Source organism: Hemicordylus capensis, chromosome 2, assembly GCF_027244095.1.
Source record: "Hemicordylus capensis ecotype Gifberg chromosome 2, rHemCap1.1.pri, whole genome shotgun sequence".
NCBI classification, from domain to species: domain Eukaryota; kingdom Metazoa; phylum Chordata; class Lepidosauria; order Squamata; family Cordylidae; genus Hemicordylus; species Hemicordylus capensis.
In genome coordinates this window covers 252,553,043-252,575,028 of record NC_069658.1, presented here as the reverse complement: position 1 = coordinate 252,575,028, position 21,986 = coordinate 252,553,043, and the positions used below count along the sequence as shown (strand labels likewise).

General features: G+C 46.7%; 1 protein-coding gene across 1 annotated transcript; it reads left to right on the top strand.

The window, feature by feature from the left end:
• Window positions 1-5,118: 5,118 nt before the first annotated feature.
• LOC128346049 (zinc finger protein RFP-like) lies at window positions 5,119-19,522 on the top strand. The gene is made up of 6 exons (XM_053298914.1): window positions 5,119-5,521; window positions 9,048-9,278; window positions 11,595-11,617; window positions 15,711-15,829; window positions 17,081-17,113; window positions 18,911-19,522. Exons 1-6 carry the CDS (start codon window positions 5,120-5,122, stop codon window positions 18,916-18,918), a joined length of 816 nt encoding a protein of 271 aa, XP_053154889.1. The 5' UTR covers window position 5,119; the 3' UTR covers window positions 18,919-19,522.
• Window positions 19,523-21,986: the final 2,464 nt, after the last annotated feature.

The following is a 21,986-nucleotide window of genomic DNA, read 5'->3' as shown; positions in this document are numbered from 1 at the left end:
ACGGTGACTCTGGGCCAGTCACTTCTCTCTCAGCCTAACCTACCTCACAGGAGTACCATAACCATGTACACCACGCTGGGCTCCTTGGAGGAAGAGCAGGATATACATGTGAAAATAATAATCTGGCTAACCACTTTTGGAAGCAAGATGCTGGGTTTCTGGACCTTGGCCCAGCAGGGCTTTTCTCCTGTTCTTACCTACAGACCTCATGCTGAGGAAAATATTATCATGAATGGTGATGTGAGCGCGTGCTTTTATCCATCTGCGATAACACATTAATAATTCCCCCATATTGGACAAAATTCAGTTTTGGCCAAAGTGTCTTGTCACAGTCACACTGCTTTCTGGCTAGTACAAACGTACTCCAGCCAATGCAGAGAAAGATGGCCTTCATCGGGCCAGCTGAGGTAATTAATGACTGAGACTTGCTCTGCCTACTTGGGTCATTTCAGGTGCTGTGCAGCTGCAGGGAGGAGAGCTGGTCTTGTGGTAGCAAGCAGGAATTGACCCCTTTGCTAAGCAGGGTCTGCCCTGGTCTGCAATTGAGTGGGAGACATGCAAGATATTCCCCTCAGGGGATGGGGCTGCTCTGGGAAGAGCATCTACATGCTTACATGCAGATGGTAACAAGTTCCCACCCTGGCAGCATCTCCAAGATAGGGATGAGATTGATCCTGCCTGCAACCTTGGAGGAGCCGCTGCCAGTTTGGGTAGACAATACTGAGCTAGATGGACCAATGGTCTGACTCAGTATATGGCAATTTCTTATGTTCCTATGCTCTGTTCTTTTTGCTCTCTGGGGGCAGTGTGGTAATTGCCAAGACTTGGAGCAGCACAAGTTCAGTCTCGCTTGAAACACAGACTGGTCATGCTAAACTAGTCCAATGTTTGTGTTCATTCAAAGAGATAGTGTCACCCATTGGTCTGCTAAGGTATTGCAAGAGATCTTTTCCAGCTAAAAACTGAGCTGATTAGACAGCAGGTCTGGCTGGCCCCACTCACAACAAATAAGAAACAAGAGCACAACACATCCTGCTTCCCCTCCCAGTCTGTAATCCTGTGGCTGCAGAATTGTGATTGACATACTATACTAATATACAATCATGTGGGACCAGTTTAGATATCCCCTCTCATGCATCTATGTGAACAGGAATGGGATGCCAGGAGGAGGAGGAGATGGATGATTAAAAACAACAACAATAATAAAATAAAATAATATTACAAATCATTAGCATTTTTAACAAAAAAGGATTCACAAAGTGGTTTACTTAGAAAAAGAAATAAGATGGTTCCAAAAAGGGCTAACAATTTAAAAAAGAAACCATCTAATAAAAGCAACCAACCACAACCATTGGAAAATGCTGTGCTGGAACTGGATAGAGACAGTTCCCCTGCTAAATTTAAGAGAAACACCACTTGAACAGGTGTGCTTTGCTCAGTTAGCAGGAATAGGAGGATATCTCAGCCTGGGTCAGGCAAAGTTTAACTGAAAGTTTATTCTGCTGGTGTGTGTGTGTGAGAGAGAGATGTGCACCTTCTTTCTGGATCCTCAGTTCAGCCTTACTCCAGAGGAGGCACCCAACCCGGCCTCTCTGTTCCCCTGAGTAGTCTCCTTGAGCAGTGAGGTGAGTACCCTCCCCTCCCCTCCCCGCATGGTGTTGCCTGCACTCCCAAGGATTCAGGGTGATGGAGGAGGTTCCAAGAAGGGAGCAGGAGCACAGCTGTGGGGGCAGGTTGGTACTGAGTCAGAAGTGCAGCAATCTTGTTTTTAAAGAAGAGTATGTAAAATATGGGCACTGGTGGTAGCAGGATGGTTGGAATGGTCACGATATATTCTGCATTTTAAAAGATACAAATATTTAGCCACAGTCCAGGCAAAACCAAAATCCTACAAGGTCACATTAAGAAAAAATTATTGGGACATGAGCCTCAGGAGGAAAATTCAAACCAGTATCAAACTATCAAATTAAAGGTTTTTAAAATCACAAGCTGACCCCCGCACAGAGCATCTGTGCGTTTTTGGGGGCCGGCAACCTCTCCCCCCCACCCCAGTCTCCGGCCGGGCCACCGCCGCCTCCTCGCCGGGCCGGATCCGCTGCCTCTCTCACCTCGCCCCAGTCTCCGGCCTGGCCGAGTGCTGCCGCCGTGGCCAGGCCCGCTGCGGCCTGGCATCCGGGCCCGCCGCGGCCTGGCATCCGGGCCCACCGCCACCTGGCATCCGGGCCCGCTGCCACCGCTTCCTCACCTCAGTGGCCGGGCTGGACCCGCTGCCTGGCCCACTACTTCCGCCGCCGCCGGCCTCCGCATTCGGGCCAGGCCCGCCGCCGCTGGCCTCCGCGTTCAGGCCGGGCACACTGCTGCCAGCCTCCGCAGCTGGGCCAGGCACGCCGCCACCCTGGCCTCCATGGCCCGGCAAGGCCCACCGCACCTCTGTCCTCCACCACTGAGACGCGCCTCAGCCAATCAGGTGCGTCCCTCCGCTCCGCTGCCCAGCCAATCAGCTGGGTTGCTGGGACGCATCCCCACAGAGGCTGAGGCACGTCTACGAGAATTAAATATATAGATTCTTAATATTTCAGTGATGCTGTCACTGCAGTGAGATGGCACAGGAGGGTCTTCATGACTGAATGTTAGGAAAAAGTTGGACCAGCATGGCAGACTGAAGATTACTTATGATTAGGGATGTGCACAAGCTCTTCACCCAATCCCTTGTGGGGCAGGGAGGGGTGCAAATGACCAGTGCACGCATGCAGGCCATTTGCATGCTGGTGCCAGATCAGGGCTGAAGGAAGGAATGCTGCAGCCCAGCACAGCTGTTTCTAAGACAAGGGCGGTGTGTGTGTGGCAGGGAGGGGGGTGAGCAGGTAAGGAGCTCCTTACCTGTTTGTTAAAGGCCCCCACCGCCCCGGCCAGCTCGAACGCCGATGTTTGAACTGGTTCGGCACTCCAGAAAGCGAGCACTGAACTTGATTCATCCAAAACGCTGTAGTTTCAGTTTATGTATATAGTTTATGAAAACTGTGTAGTTTTCGTTTAGCAATAGCAATAGCAATAGCACTTACATTTATATACCGCTTTATAGCCAGAGCTCTCTAAGCGGTTTACAATGATTTAGCATATTGCACCCAACATTCTGGGTACTCATTTTACCGACCTCGGAAGGATGGAAGGCTGAGTCAACCTTGAGTCCCTGGTCAGGATCGAACTTGTAACCTTCTGGTTACAGGGCGGCAGTTTTACCACTGCGCCACCAGGGGCTCTTACTAAGTTTAGGTAAATGCATGAGGTTTTCTCACAATGAATGAAATCAAACGAGGTAAAACCTCAAAAGTATAGGAAAGAATGTATGATGTATTAGCACTTAATATGTAAAAAAAACACATCTGGTTGCTCTTTGCCAGAGTTAGGGTAGTTACTTCTGATTTCCAGAATGAGGAGTTCCTGTATTGTTACACTGATTCCGGTTGCCCCACTCTTCCACGTGGTAAGAAATTCCAGGTGTTTGCAGAGCGCTTTGGATTCTGGTTTCCTTGGGAAGGAGAGTCACGAACTGGGGGCGTCTTTGTCATATTTCGTTTATTTACGCCAATATACTGGATGAGCATTGGGATGAATTTGAGAAGATCACAGATCATTCTTAGAAGTCAGCAGCAGGCTAAAGCAGGGAGACCAAATCCTGCATCATCCTGAGATGCTACAGCTCTCTGCCTTAGTTGCTCCATTTTAGGCTCTCTCTAACAGAGGTGCTCTTACCCCTGGACTTTGGGCTGGAGTCCAGGGCCTCCACACCCCCTGAGGGCCCCCAAATCCTTTTTAGTCTGTCTGGGTGGTGTGGTTTGTGCCCTCAAGAACCTACAATTTATGCTTAACTTGCAGTAGGGGGACCTCCGAAGGCCTTTAGGTCCAGGTACCAACCTTAAGTGGCAAAGCAGGGGAATGCTTGACTAACAAGCAGAAAGTTCCCATTCGAACCCCCGCTGGTACTATATAGGGCAGCAGCGATATAGGAAGATGCTGAAAGGCATCATCTCAGACTGCGCAGGAGGAGGCAATGGTAAACTCCTCCTATATTCTACCAAAAGAAAACCACAGGGCTCTGTGGGCGCCAGGAGTCGAAATTGACCTGACGGCACACTTTACCTTTACCAAAATCACCTAGGTGCACCTCTGCTCTCTAAAACTCTTCCTTCCATCTCCATCTGGTGTCTGGCCTGCTCTTTTCACACTGGCTTAAATTAGTGGCTCCCTTGCAGGGGGTGGTGGGGGAAAGGGGAATCAGTAAACCTGACTCCTTCCTTGGTGTCTCTTCCAGGAAAAGGGAAGTATGTGCCCTCCTCACAATTTATGTGCTTCATTCAAATTTCTCAGCAGCGTCCTACTCCAGTATGGGAGTCACTCAGGATTGCTTAGTTGTTAATGGTGATTAACACAGAACAGTTAGCCAGCTAATTACATCAGATTCACAACCATATTTCTGGGGGGAGTGCTTGGTAAGTGTTTTGTCATAATGATTCGAGAGTGGAATGTTCTCCTCTGCACATTGTGGCTGGCAGGTACACGAAGGGAATATTAGAGGTGCCGAAGAGAATTAATTAGAACTGGGCATTTTCTGATGAAGCTATAGGCTTTCAAAGTAGTTTTTGAAGTAGTAGGGCTCCTTATATGGAACCATGTAATAATAAAACATTTCCCTAAATGGGGCCTCTATGTGGGGCTGCCTTTGTACATAGTCCAGAAACTGCAGTTGGTTCAGAACGTGACAGCCAGGTTGGTCTCTGCTGTAAACCGCCTTGGGATTGTTTTTAATGAAAGGCGGTATGTATAGACACTTATTCACCCAGGCTTTTAATTAAATTTATTATAGTTTTAAATAATTTTAATGCTGGGTTTTAAATGTTTTCAATCTTTTAAATGATTTTAATTGTTAATTGATTTAATATTTTAAATAACTTTAATCGTAACCTGCCCACAGACGCAAGTGCTCACTTAAATGGTTAGAAATCACAGCAGTAGAAATGCTGAGTCATTTCTAGGAAAGGGAATGCCCATCTGCTGATTGAAAGAAAACAGAGAAATCGAAACTTAATCTCTTACTCTCTGTTTTCCGCGTGAGGCAGCCATGGCAGCAGCTGGAGGTCTTCTCAGAGATATCTGTGAGGAAGCAACTTGTTCCATCTGCTTGGACTATTTCACCGATCCAGTTATTATCACAGAGTGTGGGCACAATTTCTGCCAAGCTTGCCTGACCCAGTGCTGGGGGAAGTCAGATACGGAGGCTTGCTGCCCTCAGTGCAGAGAAATCGTTCAGGAACGAAACTTCAGGCCAAATCGGCCGCTGGCAAATGTGGCAGAAATTGCCAAGAAACTTCGGATGATTCCCAGTCTTCAGGGTGAAAAGGGGCCAGAAGGAAAGGGGAGAATCTGTGAGAAACACCAGGAGCCCTTGAAGCTCTTCTGCAAAGACCATGGCAGGCTCATCTGTGTGGTGTGTGATCGATCCAAGGAACATGAAAATCACAAGGTGATTCCTTTGGATGAGGCTTCCCAAGAATACAAGGTAGGAAATCACTGTAGATCTAGTTGGGGAGCTGCTGTATCCCATCTAGTTGTCTTTTGTTGTTTGGAAGTTTGTCCCAGTGGGAATTGGGGAAGGGCAAAAAGAAATTGAGTTGCTTTGGAATAAAGCCTTAGTTAAACTAGCATGATACTTCTTTGTATTGACAAGGGATTGGGAAGCCGTTATTAAAGGAGCGAGAAGAGGCATGTGCATTATCTCTGGTTTAAGGAATAATTTTAAATCCACTCTCTTGGATAGTTTTTAGAGTGTCAGTTTTATCACGCTCTTAAATAAATTCCCTCTCTTAAATAGGTTTTCTAACCCGATAACCAAAGGTGGATCTCCCATGAGGCAAAGTGAGTCAGCAAGTGAGCCATGGGGCAGTGGATGCAGGCACTCCACCCCACGCTGGAGGTGTCGCCCACCTGCGTCTTGCTGCTTCTTCTACCTCACCTCAGCTGCTGCATCTATAGGTTTATTGTGTGTGTGTCTCCTGCCCCAGCCAGTGGTTGAGAGAGAGTACGCAGGAGAGCCCTAGGAGAGAGAGAGCGAGTGCTCAGCACCTGGGAGGATGAAGGTGAAGATGGTTGCAACAATGTCAGCCTCTGAGATGCAGGGGATGGTTGCTGATGCTGCCCATCTTCCTCCTCCCCTCCCCTCTCAGGAGTCACAGGCACTCTCTCCTCAGGCCACAGCTTGCTGGATTAGGCAGGCAGCATGCATTCATCCAGGTTTATAGTCTTCTGGGAAGGGATGCTTCTTGCCGCCAGGGCTGATGGGAAGCCCTTACGCCCCATGGAAGAAATTCTGTATCAAAACAGAGCAGCTCTCTATAAGCAATTAACCTGAATGAGATTTGGGGTGAGGAGTATCCTGATCTGGATCTGGAGGGGAGATATCCACCCCACCTGCAGTGGAAGAGCACAAGTAAGGAGAGGACTGCTAATTACTATTAAGGTCATTCACATGATCTAATGGTGCAGAGCTGGGGAGGGTGGGGAGGCAGGATTGTCCCTATCTCACCCCCAGATGATCATCTTCTTCCCAGTGGCTATGCCATTCGTGGACCCATGTGATCAATGCTGTGTGTGTTTTGCTTTCCTTTCAGGATCTGATCTATAGCCATGTGGAGAATTTGAGGAAGGAGAGAGAAAATATTCTTTCGTACAAGGCAGTTACAGAAAAAGAAAGCCAAGACCTCCTCATAAGTGTTTCTGCAGTCTAGAATTAAGGGCTACCATGCACACTAATGCTGTACGTATTCAGTGGCAACTATCATCCCTGCCTCACAAGCACAGGTGCTGAAGCAGGTAGTGGTGGGGGATTTTGCCAATCTCCCCTTCCTCCAGAAATGTTGCTTGAGTCTTGAAATATGCCCCTGAGGGCCACACATTTCTCAGGGTCATACACACGTGGACAAATGTGTTGGTATTCCTCCAGGAAAAAAGAAGAACCCATAATTGTCTCTGAAATAACTTGAAACTGACAAAAGTAATTGGCACTCATCATTGTTTGTTCCACATTTAGCAAAAATCGGAGACTTTGCTTTAGAGTTTTGATGCAACAGAATATTTCAAATTATAACACAAATGAAAATGGCATGGACAAAAATGATGGGACCCATAACCTAATATTTTGTTGTACAACCTTTAGAGGCAATCACTGCAAACAAGTGATTCCTGTAGCTCTCAATGAGACTTCTGCACCTGTCAACAGGTAGTTTGGCCCACTCTTCCTGAGCAAACTGTTCCAGCTGTGTCAGGTTTGAAGAGTGCCTTCTCCAGACTGCCTGTTTCAGTTCTTTCCATAGATCTTTGATAGGATTTAAATCAGGGCTCATAGAAGGTCACTTCAGAATAGTCCAGTGTTTTGTCCTTAGCCATTCTTGGGTGCTTTTAGCTGTGTGTTTTGGGTCATTATCCTGTTGGAGGATCCATGACCTGTGACTGAGACAGAGCTTTCTGGCACTGGGCAATACGTTTCACTCCAGAATGTCTTGATTTCATTGTTCCCTGCACAGACTCAAGGCATCCCGTGCCAGACACAGCAAAGCAGCCCCAAAACATAACCGAGCCTCCTCCATGTTTTACAGTAGGTGTAGTGTTCATTCCTTTTGAACGCTTCATTTTTCTGTCTGTGGACATAGGTCTCATCTGTCCAAAGCACATTCTCCCAGAAGCATTGTGGCTTGTCAAAATGCATTTTAGCAGATTCTAGTCTGGCTTTTTAATGTTTTCCTTTCAGCAGTGGAGTCCTCCTGGGTTGTCTTGTTTGTTTGATTTCTATACCGCCCTTCCAAAAATGGCTCAGGGCGGTTCACACAGAGAAATAATAAATAAATAAGATGGATATCTGTCCATAAATGGCTCACAATCTAAAAAGAAATGTAAGACGGACACCAGCAACAGTCACTGGAAGTACTGTGCTGGGGGTGGATAGGGCCAGTTACTCTCCCCCTGCTAAATAACGAGAATCACCACATTGAGCCCACTATCACACAAAAAGCGACGGATGGTGTGATCAGACAGTGATAGACCTAGACCTTGGAGTTCAGCTTGTATCTCTTTGGAAGTTGTCCTTGGCTTTTTGTCTACCATTCTCACTATCCTTCTGCCCCTTCTGGGGTTGGCTAAACTCCCATGGACCTTGAACGTCTTAGTAATATTTGCAACTGTTGTCACAGAACATCAGACTGCTTGGAGATGGTCTTATCGCCTTTGCCTTTAACATGCTTGTCTATAATGTTCGTTCTGATCTCCTCAGACAACTCTTTCCTTTGCTTTCTCTGGTCCATGTTCATTGTGGGACACACGATGATACCAAACAGCAAAGTGACTACTTTCCCCCATTTCAATAGGCTGAATGACTGATTGCACGATTGGAGACGTGTGATACTAATTAAAGAAAACAGCTAACTTGAAAAATCACTCTAATCCAATTATTTATGATCTTTTCTAGGGGTACCAACAAATGCCACTTTAGAATATCTTTGTAGAATAAGCAATAATTTATCTCTTTTCACCCTTCCTTTGCTTTACTCAATGACATATCAAAGGCAGGCAGGTATACATGGGACAATTGCTTTTCATTTAATCACTTTTCAGGAGGCATAAAACACTTTTTCAATGAACTGTAAGGGTACCAACAAATTTGTCCACGTGTGTATTTGCACAAGTTGAAGAGTGCATCCATGGGAAAGGGGATCACTAAAATAGTCCCCCGCACTGCGATATCGTGCTTTGCATTGTTAAGAAGATCAATTACTTGGAATGACGTGATTGCTCACTGGAAGTGTTCATGAATGGCCATTCGAAGGGTGGGCACTTGTAAGCTATCTGGAAGCTCTTTCCCTGTTGAATGTTGATGTGATCTCTTTTAGCTGTCAAAATTCCTTTTCTGTCAAAATCTTATAATCTGCCAATTGATGCTGCTGTGTAGATGAAGTTCCTGACTTTGGTTTGCTTTCCTCCCTGCCCCGCTCCTTTTTCAGGAAGAAACACAGGCAGAGAAGCAGAGGACAATGGCTGCGTTCAGAAAATTTCACCAGTTTCTGGAAGAACAAGAGAAGCTTCTGCTGACCCAGATGGAAAAGGCAGAGGAGGAGATTTCAAGAAGACGGGATGAGCACCTGAGCAGGCTCTCTGAGGAGCTCTCCTCTCTTGAAAAGATGATCCAGGAGGTGGAGGAGAAGTGTCTGCAGCCAGCAGGTGAACTCCTCCAGGTAAGGCCTGGTCTATGCATGCCAAAGAATGAGAAGGGAAATTCCTAAGGTTGCCCAGTCACGTGTACAGGTTGCAGCTTTTGGGATACCATTTCTGAATGTTAGTCTATGGAAAAAAATCCTTAGACAACTAACACATCAAGGGGAAAGGTTTTAGATTAGCTTCTCCTTGCTTTTTTATGTTTTAATTTGCAGAGGTTTCTTTTGGGAAAGTAGCAAACCTGGTCCTCTCAAAATGCCAGGCATAGAGCAGCAGATTGAAGGGTGGCAGAATGTGCCCACCTTGGCCCTCAGCAACAACCAACATGGTTTATGTCTGCAGAGAATTGCTTCTCCCACATCACTGCGCCAGCTGCCATGCAAGGCTCCCTCGTCCTCCTGCTCACTGACCCAGGTTGTCAGTCTCTGAGGCTATTCACACGATTGTAGAAAATTGGGCTAGCCTCTGCTAGCCCGATCTTCTGCAATCGTGAGAACCACCGGGCTCGGCTGCGAGCCCGGTGGTTCTTGAGTGGGTAACCTGCTCAAGTAGCCTGCCCCTTATACCGGGTTTGTGGAGCGAGCACCCCACAAACCTGGTTTTTGGGTTTGTGAGTAGCCGCGGTGTGGCTCTGCGGTGTGGCTCCTCATGAGTAGACCCCCAGCGAGAGGCTGAAAAGCAGCCTCCCAGCTTGGGGGTCTACCCAGTATGCCCAGTGCGCTTGCGCAGGTTATACTGGAGCTTCCAGGGGCCGTGCGGCCCCCAAACTCCCCAGCCCCCGCCGGCTCCATCAAGGAGCCAGCAGTCATGTGGGCGGCTTAGCCCGCTCTCCCCACAAAACCGGCAAAAGTGGGTCTCACTGATTGTGAGACCCAGTGCTCTGTCTTTCTGCTGTGCCAGCCCAGAAGTGGCTCTTATCTGGCCTGCTGGGTATGGATTCCTCCAGCTACAGCCCATGCAGGATGGATGCCAGCTCTGTGGCACAGTCCAAATTCCACAGGATAATATAGTATTTGATTCATGGTACTGAGCTATTATTATACCATTTGGGAAGAAATGAATTACCTGTAAAGTATTGCAGGTGCGTTTGTATTCTGAATGTTGGTGGGGTGTGTGTATGTATGTGTAAGAGGTGGAAGGGTTCACCTGAAGAGGAGACTGAAGGTGACCAGATGTGTGCCTCAGCATCCAGTGAGGACCTTCTTGTGGGAAAGGTGCATGACATCCAACAGTCTGAGGCGGTCTGACCAGTTTTTTTTTCACATCTACACATACCTAGTGAAGAATAATAACTCTGGCATCTCCACTTATAAGAACCTCAAAGCAGACTCCAAATTAGAATGATGGCCAAGTCTTTAGTTGTTTACAACATACATAACCAGGGAAACTGGGATCTAAACTGCAACAATGGCGCCTCTGAGCTGGTTCCCCCATGCTGACATTATGGCATTTTAGGCTCTGAAGTTTAAAATAACTCTCCTTGATTTGTTTGAAGGATATAATGAAAAGCACCTCCACCTGCTATGGCAAGGTCTGCCCAGGGTTTCAAATGCGTGGAACTTTGAGGGAGGGGTCTTTTTGGGGGAGGGGTGCCAGAGACCATTCATATATGTGCACAGCTTTGGCTGGTCCATGAACTGTGCACTTTTCTGAGAGAAGGCAGATCTGGCCTCTGTCTCCCATGTCTGGGTCACATCCCAACTGAACAACTGCAGTGCGGACAATGCAAAGCTTCCTTGAAAAGAGTTCAGAAGCTCCTGTTCGTGCAAAATGGCACAACCAGAGTTGTGGCAGAGGAAAGGGTGGCCTCAGTTGTTGCAGCACCCCAGGGGGCCCATGTGCAGCCTTTTAGGATAACCACAAAATGGGTTTTATGCAAAATTGTTTCTTTGCATATTTAGAAAGTAGAGGCCTCCACCCGCCGCCCCATTTAGCTAATCTATCCACTTATCCGCCTTCTGAGTTTTTTTGGGTTTTTTTAAATAACACACTGTGTATCACAGTGGAGTGGCTCCACTGTGCCAGCTGAGTCGATTAACTCATGAGGATTTTTTCTCCATTATATGGAAAAATACCCGCAGGCTGTGATTGGGAGACAGTTGCCAGCTGGATACCGTGTTCACTCTAACAGATTCACAGACATGGTTGACTACAACTCCCATAATCCCCAGCCAAAGGCCATTGCAACTGGGTATGCTGGGAGTGGGAATCCCTGATAGAGAGAACAGTTGCTGGATACACAGCAGGGTTAATGTGCCTCTCTCTCCAGGGCCTGAGGGATCTCCAGCTGCCTAGGATGACCGGTACTGAATTATCTCTTTTCTCCTTTCTTCTAGGATATTGGAAGCACCATGCAGAGGTAAGTGGATCCCAAAACCTGAAGCTGGGGAGAATCTGCATGCTAGCTCCTGAGTCATTTTGGAAGGGCGGTATAGAAATCAAATAAATCAAATAAATAAATAAATAATAGATGAAGCAAGAAGCCCTCTGGTTGGTAGAGAGGGAGAGAATGACCACTACCTGGGGTCTGAATAGTCATGTAAGTAAATAAATACATTTTAGAAATGAAAACTCCCTCCATTTCTGTCATAGGAGAATATCCCCATAAAGAACAGATAGTCCGACCCTATCAAGGCAAAACACAGATTTCTTCCAGAAGGCAATGGGACAGGGAGGGCATGTATCTTGCTCTAAGGTTCATTTGGCTAAGAAATGTCTCCCCCTCAACTTAGAAAAGGAGTTACTGTCTCCATTGGTCTTAAGAACCATCACATTCAGTCTCCTTTCCTGGCTACCCTCAATTTTCTGAATCAAAACCCATGCATTTACAATGACTTTATCCTCTGACAACTCCAGTTCCAGAGCAAGGATCATTGAAGCTGTCAGAGCCAGGTATGTAACCACGGTAGGGCAGGCAGGGCACGTGTCCCCCGCACAAAACAAAACTGCCATAATTTTTTTTAAATTTTGGAGAAGCCAGGGTCCGTGGGGGTTGGGTCGAGAGCAGGGCAGGCTGTCTGTATTTTATCCCAAAAGTCTTGGGAACAAACAGTGTCCCCCGGTGAACAAAACCCCTAGAGCACCGCACAGACCCTGCCTGTTTGGTCTGCTCTCTCCAGCCCCTGACCCATCTGAGAGATCTTGCTGCTGCTGCTGCTGCTGCTGCACCTGCTTAGCCAGCCAGCAGCCACCCTTTCATGCCAGCCGTGAGCACCATTTGTCCTCCTTAGACTTCATCCTGTTCTCCTCTGCCCAACTCATTCCTCTAACCGGCACAGATTTCCTCTTGCACCAGCTTAGTCAGGAAAGGGAGTGGGGGTGGAGGTGGAGGGGTGGGCTGTTCTCGCCAGTCATGTTTTGCCTGCTGCCGCCAGGCACCAGCCCAGCCCAGTGTAGAAGGGGGAAGTTTTCCAGTTGTATTTCTTGCCACCAGTTTCCCTTTTTGCTCATTCAAGTCCTTCCTCCCCTATAATCTAACCACGTTTTAACTGAAACAGTTCAGGGAGGGGGAGATGGGGGGAAGTGGAACCTTGCAAGGTTCCACTTCCCCCCATCTCCCCCTCCCTGAATGTTTTCACTATGTAATGCATGCTAATTTAATTATGTGCCACCATCAAAATGGATTAGCTGTTTCAGCCCATCAGGAAAGTCTAAACCTCCACAAATTTAATTAACTAGACTGAAAATCAGATGAACAGAGAATAAAACTCTCATTAGGAGCAATTAGTGATTACTTAAACATGGTGCTGCCAAGCAGTTTGTAAATAAAACTAGCAGCCCTTGGAAAACTAGCTGGAATTAATTGTAGGTTGGGCAGGGGGAGAAAGTATATAGTTCTAAACATTTAGTATATAGTTCTAAACATCAAGTGAGTCCTTTTATGTCCACTGATTTTTTTGCAAATGCAAAAAGGGAAATTTCCTTACAATTATGAATTATGATTCCATGTGGTTTCTTCCATGTGACATGGAAGAAACCACAAGGAATCATAATTCATAATTCTAAGGAAATCTTAATTCATAGTTATAAGGAAATTATGAATCATAATTCATAATTATAAGGAAATTTACTTTGAGTTGCTTGCATAGAAATAGGAACAGCTTTGTAAAAGCTAATCATGCTGGATGAGAAAGCTGAGTTACATAATAATAATAATAATAATAATAATAATAATAATTAATAAATAAATAATTCGATTTCTATACTGCCCTTCCAAAAATGGCTCAGGGCGGTTTACAAAGAGAAATAACAAATAAGATGGCTCCCTGTCCCCAAAGGGCTCACATTCCAAAAATGTAAAACATGACTGAATGGAGAGAGTGCAGTCAGTGTGTGTGTGCTGGGATGCAGGAATTGATTAACCTATCAATCCCCCCCACACCCTCTACTATTTGCTGAGTAGCAATGATAACTGAATAACCAATTATATTTTTTCTTTCCAAACACAAAAGTTAAAATGCCATTATCCATATTTTTGAATCTACTCACACAGGCAGACTGAAGGTTAAACAGGTCAGCTCAACATTACCATCACATAGCAAAATGTTTTTGTGAAAGCAACTCCACATTGCATTTTCAGTGGCATAATAACCCATATTACATTGTCAAGTTGTTTCATGAGGCACATTAATTGTGTTAATGTTGGGTCAGCTCTTGGAAACACCTGTGCTTCAAATGTGGTCAAATCAGCCCCCAGTTATTCAAAATATTAAGTCTATAACTGAAACAAAGAGTTAAAAAATACTGATTAACTACAGTTAAATCCAAATGTTTAATGGTTTAACTCCATGATCTTCTCTCTCACACAAGGAGGCTATTCCCACGATCAGCCAAAATTGGGCTAGGGGAGCCTAGCCCGATTTCGGCTGATCGTGGGAGCCACCGGGCTTCCAGGCGAGCCCGGTTGCCTCCCGGCATTTAATCCACCAAAGTAACCCTCCCCTTAAACTGGGTTTGTGGAGCGAGCGCTCCACAAACCTGTTTTTTAAAATCGTGAGCAGCCGTGGTGTGGCTCCGTGCCATGGATACTCACGAGCAGACCTCCGGAGGGGAGGCAAAAAGCCGCCTCCCGGCTCCAGGGGTCTCTCCAGTATGCCCTGTGCGCTCGCACAGGGCATACCGGAGCTTCCAGGGGCCACGCAGCCCCCTATCCACCCAGCCCCCGCCGGCTCTGTCACGGAGCTGGCAGTCGTGTGGGTGGCTGATCCGGCCGCCCAGGGCTCCTGCCCTGCTCGTCTCCCCCTTCCCTTCCCAAACTGGGTCTCACTGATTGTGAGACCCGGATCAAGGTGTGGTTTAAAAAAAATAAGAACACACCACAACTCCTTTTTCTTTTCTCTACAAATAGCAGCAACACATGAAAACAAGTTTTCTGAAAGATGGGTGTCACATGTTTGGATGGCGGGGGGGGGGGCAATTTCAGTGTTTGTCCTAGGCACCATTTCCCCTAGTTAGGCCCCTGCTCTTCCATCACAAAAAACTAATGTTTCAAGTATCTAAGTGTCACCAGAACAATGCCAGGTCTTGGAATCTGTTTGGCTCTCAGAATTAGAGCTAGTATTACTTTGGCAACATCTGGATTAGGCCGTGACAGTTCTGAATCATATAATGACTGGGAACATAGGAAACTGCCATATACTGAGTCAGACCATTGGTCTATCTAGCTCATTATTGTCTGCACAGACTGGCAGCGGCTTCTCCAAGGCTGCAGTGCAGGTAGGAATCTCTCTCAGCCCTATCTTGGAGAAGCCAGGGAGGGAACTTGAAACCTTCTGCTCTTCCCAGAGCGGCTTCATCCCCTGAGGGGAATCTCTTGCAGTGCTCACACATCAAGTCTCCCATTCATATGCAACCAGGGCAGACCCTGCTTAGCTATGGGGACAAGTCATGCTTGCTACCACAAGACCAGCTCCAGCTCTTCTCTCCTGGGCCATTCAGTTACATTCATGTTCCCTTATCCAATATAGAGCACCTCTGAGGCTACTCGCGAGGAGAGAAGTGGTGGAAGTGTTCTGTGTTCCTGGCAATGTTCCTGCCACTAGATATCACTCTTAGGTGCCGCTCAGACCAGATGCCATGGAAAACACGTGGCTGTGGCTGAGAACGGGAACCCTGCGTCTCCTCTTCACATCTCCCTGGAAATGTGTGACATGGTATTGCCACACACAGACTTCCCATGCTTCCTACAAGGGTAGCCAATGAAGTGTACTATGGGGTGGGGGGAATAATATGAGCATGATGATGTCTCTTGACATATCTCTCACTAGCCGTTATCGAGTCTAGTGTGTCCCTTGGCTGCCTGGCTTTGAGCTCCTACTGGCTACATCCCTCTGTCCCTCTTGGGCTTTCTGCACTGGCCTGTGACTTGGGTTTCTGTTGTTTCCTTTATCTTGCCCCACTAAGGAATTCTGGGTTGGATGGCCAGTGCGTTAATTTCTCTCTCTCTCCTCTAGGTGTCAGACAAAAGAGCCATTTAAGAACCCCGTGCTTTTTTCTCCTGCTCTCAAGTGGAAGATCTGGGATTTTGTTGATAGCAATCCTTTTCTGGAGGGTGTCTTCAAGAAATTCAAAGGTAATGAAGAATGTTTATAAAGATGATACACTGAACACTACATTGGTTCAAAGTTGGTATGAAAAGCAAGCATGATAGCATTGCCAGAAAAAAAGAGAAAATTTCCAGTTGAAAAGACCATTCTAGTTCACTATGGAAAGGGCTCCAGTCAAAATCCCAGCGCAAGTGTAGCTCAGAATTGCATTTTGTAGATTAAAAATAAATAAATTCCCCCCACACCTTTTCTCTCTCCATACTTTCATTTATACATATTTAAAGCTTCAGTAGCCTGCAGTGTTTAATTGGGTGGTGGAGGACAGGAAACGATGGGATAAGCAACCAAAATAAGTAGGGTGGTGGTGTGGGAGAGTTGTGGGGAATTTGATTAGTTAGGGCATAACCCTTTGTTTGAAGCATCTGATCATGGCCCCTTTCAAAAATCCTTCTTCCCTGTGCTCACTTTGCTACATGACTGTTTGGCCAGTGGGAATAACTCGTTGTGGTTTAGTGTGGTAAAGTTGTGCCCAGAGAATGGTCTGAAGGTGACTGATGTCCTTCCGTGTCCCTTCAATTTGGTCCCTGTACAGTAGAGATATGCACCCGCCGTTTGCCACAGTTCGGTCTGAAGGTGGACCAAACCTCAAGTCCACGAGCTAGCGGTTCACGATCGAACCCCTTGAACCGGCTCGCTTCACAGCGGACGGGTTTGCGATCAAACCGGTTCTGTACTTCCCTGCTCTACAGCAGGGGTTGACAACCTTTCGGAAGTGATGTGCCAAATCTTCATTTATTTACTGGTATTTTTTAATTGTCTCTCTGTCTTGTATCTAGTGGGAGTTTAAAATGATTTAAATTAATGTCCAAACTAAGCTTTGATGCTGGACAAGCAGAATTTCTGAGAAACTCCCACTAATATTGTCCGTCCCTGGATATAGAGGTGGAGAAATTCCCATGTCCCTTTCTGGATATGGCAGGGGGAAAGATGATCTAGCATGAAAGCACTGACTACTGTTAAATGTCTCTCAGAAGTCAGTATGAGTGCCACTTGAAATCATCTGTATCATATATTGCCTAGCCCTGTTCTACAGTCTCATTTGCCCTAGTCATCCAAAGCGCCTGTTGGCTTTAATGGCTCTGGGCTATACTCCAAATCCCCAAACTCTGGTTATGAGATCTTTGCCTAAATTCAAATGGTTTTTTAAAAGGATTTCCCCCCCATCCTTTTAAAAATTAGCACTGATGTGAGCTTAATCTCTTCCCTTTCCTCTCCAGACACTCTAGAATCAGGACTTCCGCTGCAGAAAGGTACGTTTTGAGGGGCATTGGATGGTGGAACTGATTCAGAAGCATGAGAGGGGCTTCTCAGACAGTTGTCTGCTTCTGTTTCATGGGCTTTCAGCAGTTCTATCTTGGGGCTCTGGGACTATCAAGGGGTTGACTACAGGCAGAATGGAGAAGCAGTTCTAGTCTATCTATATTTTCTCTCTGTAATTTTAAAAGTGAGCCTTTCACATCAGAACATACAAACTGCTCTGCTGGGTCAGAAGCAGCATCCATTTAAACCAGCATCTTCTTTCCCAGGGTGGCCAGTTCCCTTGCTAAATGATCAAAGGGGCACCTTTTTAAAAAGTGGCCATTTTCTTTATTGAGCAGATGGAGAGCGAATGGCCCTATCCAACCCCAGCACAGCATCCTTCCAGTGCCTGTTGCTGGTGTCTATCTTTATGTTTCTTTATAGATGGTGAGCCCTTTGAGGGGACAGGGAGCCATCGTTATTTATTTTTATTTCTCTGTGTAAACCGCTTTGGGAATTTGTGTTGGAAAGCGGTATACAAATATTTGTAGTAGTCTTCTGAAAAATCCAAAATGAAGGAATCTTCCTTCCATCTTATTTGTCCTCAGAATCTGGCACTCAGAGACAGACTTGTAATGAGTCATTTGCCTGGTTGCCTAAGATGGGCACAGACCTCTAGGCAGTTTGTGTGTATGGGGGGCCATGGGGGTTCCTCCTCCCCCTGCTGGCCTCCTTGCCAGCCGTTCAGCCAGCTCTATGGCCCATTTGGGCCTTCCCCCTCCAGCACGGTGGCCATTTTGGAGGCCGCTATGCCTGCACAATGGTCCTCTGCGTGGTCTGGGCCTAACAACGTAGTCCAACAATTCTTCCTATCAAATTATGGAAAAAGAAGTTTTAAAATATGTGTGTATGTATATGTGTGTGTATGTATATGTGTGTGTATAAAATCTCCATGTGACAGTAAGAATGGAAAGTGCTTCTATTCCAGAGAGCAGCTTTGTACCCCCACCCCAGTGAAACCACAAAATGTGACTTCGAGTTACTGCTCCATTACATTAGCTGGAACTTCCCATTGGTCTAGCATGCTGTTATTGCACAAGAACACTGGGTGTGTGTGTAATATATGACAGAAAATTACACTGGGCGAGCGGGGGGCACATCCAGGCACCACACATGTGCATACACATGTACTCCCCCCATTCTATTCACTACCTGGGCACAGGCGAATGAGCCAGTCAGAAGCAGGAAGTGCAGGTGGGGGGTGTATCCTCTACAACCCTAGTGGCCAGAAATGGGTGGCTTGGATCGGTGTGGAGCCAGCTGTGTGAACAAACCAATGTTCAAAAAACCATAATGAAACGTCATCAACCATAATAAAAAAGCAGCAATGTAAACTCCCCCAATTTACTCTGATTTATGCTTATTTGGACTTAAACATGCTTTATATACCCTTGACCTAACTTAAACCATGTACTTTTGCAGTAAAGCCACCAGTCTGGGAAACCTCGTGGTAGCAGCTGTTGCAGCATCTGAGGCTGTGGAGGTTCTCCTGCTGCCACCTACACAGCTGCTTCCTTCTCTTCCTCTGCTGTGACAGTGAGCTTTTCCAGACTGCGAACTTTACTGCAGCGGAGGGAAGTGGCTTAACTTAACTTAACATGAGTAAGGATAAGAGTATATAAGCTGGACATAAGAATGACACGGTGGCCAATAGATTGGAAGAGGTCAGTCTACATACCCATACTAAAGAAGAGAGACTTAACAGATTGCTCAAACCATCACACCATATCCTTAATTTCACATGCTAGCAAAATAATGCTCAGGATCATCCAACGCAGATTAGAGCCCTACGTGGAAAGGGAAAGGGAAATGCTGGATGTTCAAGCTGGTTTCAGAAAAGGCCGCGGAACAAGAGACATCATTGCTGATGCATGCTGGATAATTGAGAAAGCCAAAGAATACCAGAAAGAAGTCAATATGTGCTTTATTGACTACAGAAAAGCCTTCGATTGCGTAGACCATGTCAAGTTGTGGAATATCGTTAGGAAAATGGGCAAACCAGAACATCTCAGTGTTCTCATGAGAAACCTATACTAGGGGTGTGCACAGAACAGCGGAGCTGCGGTCCGGCACTGGGGTGGGGGGTTCCAATCAAAACGGGGGGCTTTACTCACCCCTTCCTTCAAAGTAATGTATTTTTTGTAGTAATCGGGCGGCAGCGTGCCGCCCGCTTCAATCTCCGCTCGGCGCGGGCTCCTCCATTTGTATCCATAATCGGGCGGCAGGATCGCTCCCAGTTCCTGCTGCCCCCTTCAAGCTAAGCCAAGCTCGGCTGGCGGCCGCCCCCTGCAGCACTCCAAAGGTCCCCTGCCGCCCCCCTCTAGCCAAATATTCCCCCATTACAAGAGGACGGCAGGAGAACTCTCTGCCGTCCCCTTCCCCTTTGCCGGCTGCGCTGCAAATGGCTTCCTAGAAGCCATTTGCAGCGCAGCTGGCAAAGAGAGCAGACGGCAGGGAGTTCTCCCGCCGCCCGCTCTCTAAAGTTAAGGAACTTTAGAGAGCGGGCGGCGGGAGAACTCCCTGCCGTCCGCTCGCTTTGCCGGCTGGGCTGCAAATGGCTTCTAGGAAGCCTTTTGTGCACATGCACGAAAGAAGCCATTTGCAGCGCAGCCGGCAAAGGGGAAGGGGACGGCAGAGAGTTCTTAAAAATTGAATTTACTTCTAGCCCCTTTAGGGGGCTTCCTAAAGGCTGCTGTGTGTGTGTTTGTGTGTGTGTGTCTGTGAAGGCTCCCCCTCCCCCCGCCGGCCTTGGTAATCACCGCCGTGGCCTGGTTTATAGTAGTTTCTGGCCCGTTCAGGCCTCCGTAAGTAGGCACGGTGGCCATTTTGCTTGCTGCCGTGCATGAGCTAATGGCCTCTGCAAGGCCTGGCATGGCCCAGGGACTTGCAGAGGCCATTTGCTCATGCACGGCAGCAAGCAAAATGTCCACCGCGCCTACTTACGGAGGCCCAAATGGGCCAGAAACTACTGTAAACCAGGCCACAGCGGTGATTACCGAGGCCGGTGGGGGGAGGGGGGAACCTTCGCAGACACACACACACCCTACGGCCTTTAGGAAGCCCCCTAAAGGGGCTAGAAGTAAATTCAATTTTTAAAAATTTTAAAAATATATATCCGCGAACCCCACCCCCTGAACTGAACAAGGGGGGTGGGGTTCAAAGGGGGGGCTGGACCGAACTGGTCTGGTCAGGGTCGAATGCACTTCGCACTCGAACCGAACCGGGCCAGCCGGTTCCATGCACACACCCCTAATGTGGCCCAAACAACAGATGCATTTTTGTTTCTCAGGGAGCCCAATATGACATTGTATGTAAGATCTTATGTAGTATTCACGCAGAATAACTCCCGGGAATTATTCACACATGGCTTCATGCTGCGGGGTATCTGAAGAGCAAATGTGCTTCACAGCATATTTGCAAGATGTTTAATTCTGAAACTAGAGAATTTTTAAAAGCTGGACATACTGTACTTCGGGCTAAGCCAGAGTGCACAGCCTCCATTCGGGGGGAAACAGAGTCCTGTCTGTACTGGTCCCTGATTGCCCACAGTGTGTATATTTTAAAAACTTTTAACAAGATTTGTAATTTTATAATCCAGTTTAAATATTTTTATTGTTTAACTGTTTAATAGTTTTGTATTTTGAATGTTTTGTAAACTGCCGTGAAATTGTTTAAATTGAAAGGTTGTATAAACATCTAAATAATAAATAAATAAATAAAGCTCCAGTGATTGACTAGTGGTGGCATGAGCAGCATTGCGATATGCCAGTAAAAAACATGTCAGTTTGTGTTGTAAGGATCCACTTTCAACAGCCATTGCTTTCCAAGCCCATTTCAAGCTTTGCACAAATCTTTCCAACAGGCCATTGGTAGCTGGATGGTATGGTTCCGAGGTGATGTGGAACCGTATGCTATTGTGGTGCATGAAACATTTAACTCTTCTGAAACCAACTTGTGGCCCATTGTCACAGACTACTAGTTCTGGCAGTTCTGCCCATGCAAACAAGCTCCAAAGAACTTCAGTTGTCCAAAATGTGGTAGTAGATTTTGTGCAAAAGACCTCTGACCAATTTTAATGGACATCCACAACTATCAAGAACATCATTCCCAAGAATGGTCCCACAAAGTCAATATGCACACATTGTAATGGTGTAGAGGGCCACTCCCATTGATTCGGAGGTACTGATTTGGGCTGGTGCTGCACTTGCTGGCGTCCTAAACATTGCATGGGAGTTGTTCACACATGGCTTCATGCCACACAGAGTATCTGAAGAGCAAATCTGCTTTGCAGCAGATTTGCAAAATGTTTAATTTGGGGGATTAAACTGACAGTTCACATAGCTGTCAGCTCTTCCCGGCACTCCCTGGCGGATCTTTTTCCTGTGCATTCCCACCAATTGACTTGCTCCGGGTTTTTCCTCCAACAAATCACAAATCACACCATAGAGGAAGAGGCAACAGAGCTCTTTTTTGTTTGTTTGACAGCTAAGAACAGAAGAACAGCATAATGGGTTGCCAAACAGCTGGATCAATCAGCAGGATGCTTAACCCTTGCCTCTGTGAATCATCACATCATGCCCCACCCCCACCCCACAGACACACCTAATGGAATCACCTTAGACAAAAAGGGCTAAGGTTACATCCTTTCTGCATATCTAAAGCCTATGTAAAACATAGGAAGACACAGATTTTGCAGTTTGTGCTTGTGTTTAACTCTGGAATTTCTCCCTCCCCCTCCCTCAATAGTGTATCACCAATCTGCAACAACACCTCCCTCCGCCCCACCCAGCGCTTGCAATTGCAAATCACTTGGAGCAGACCATA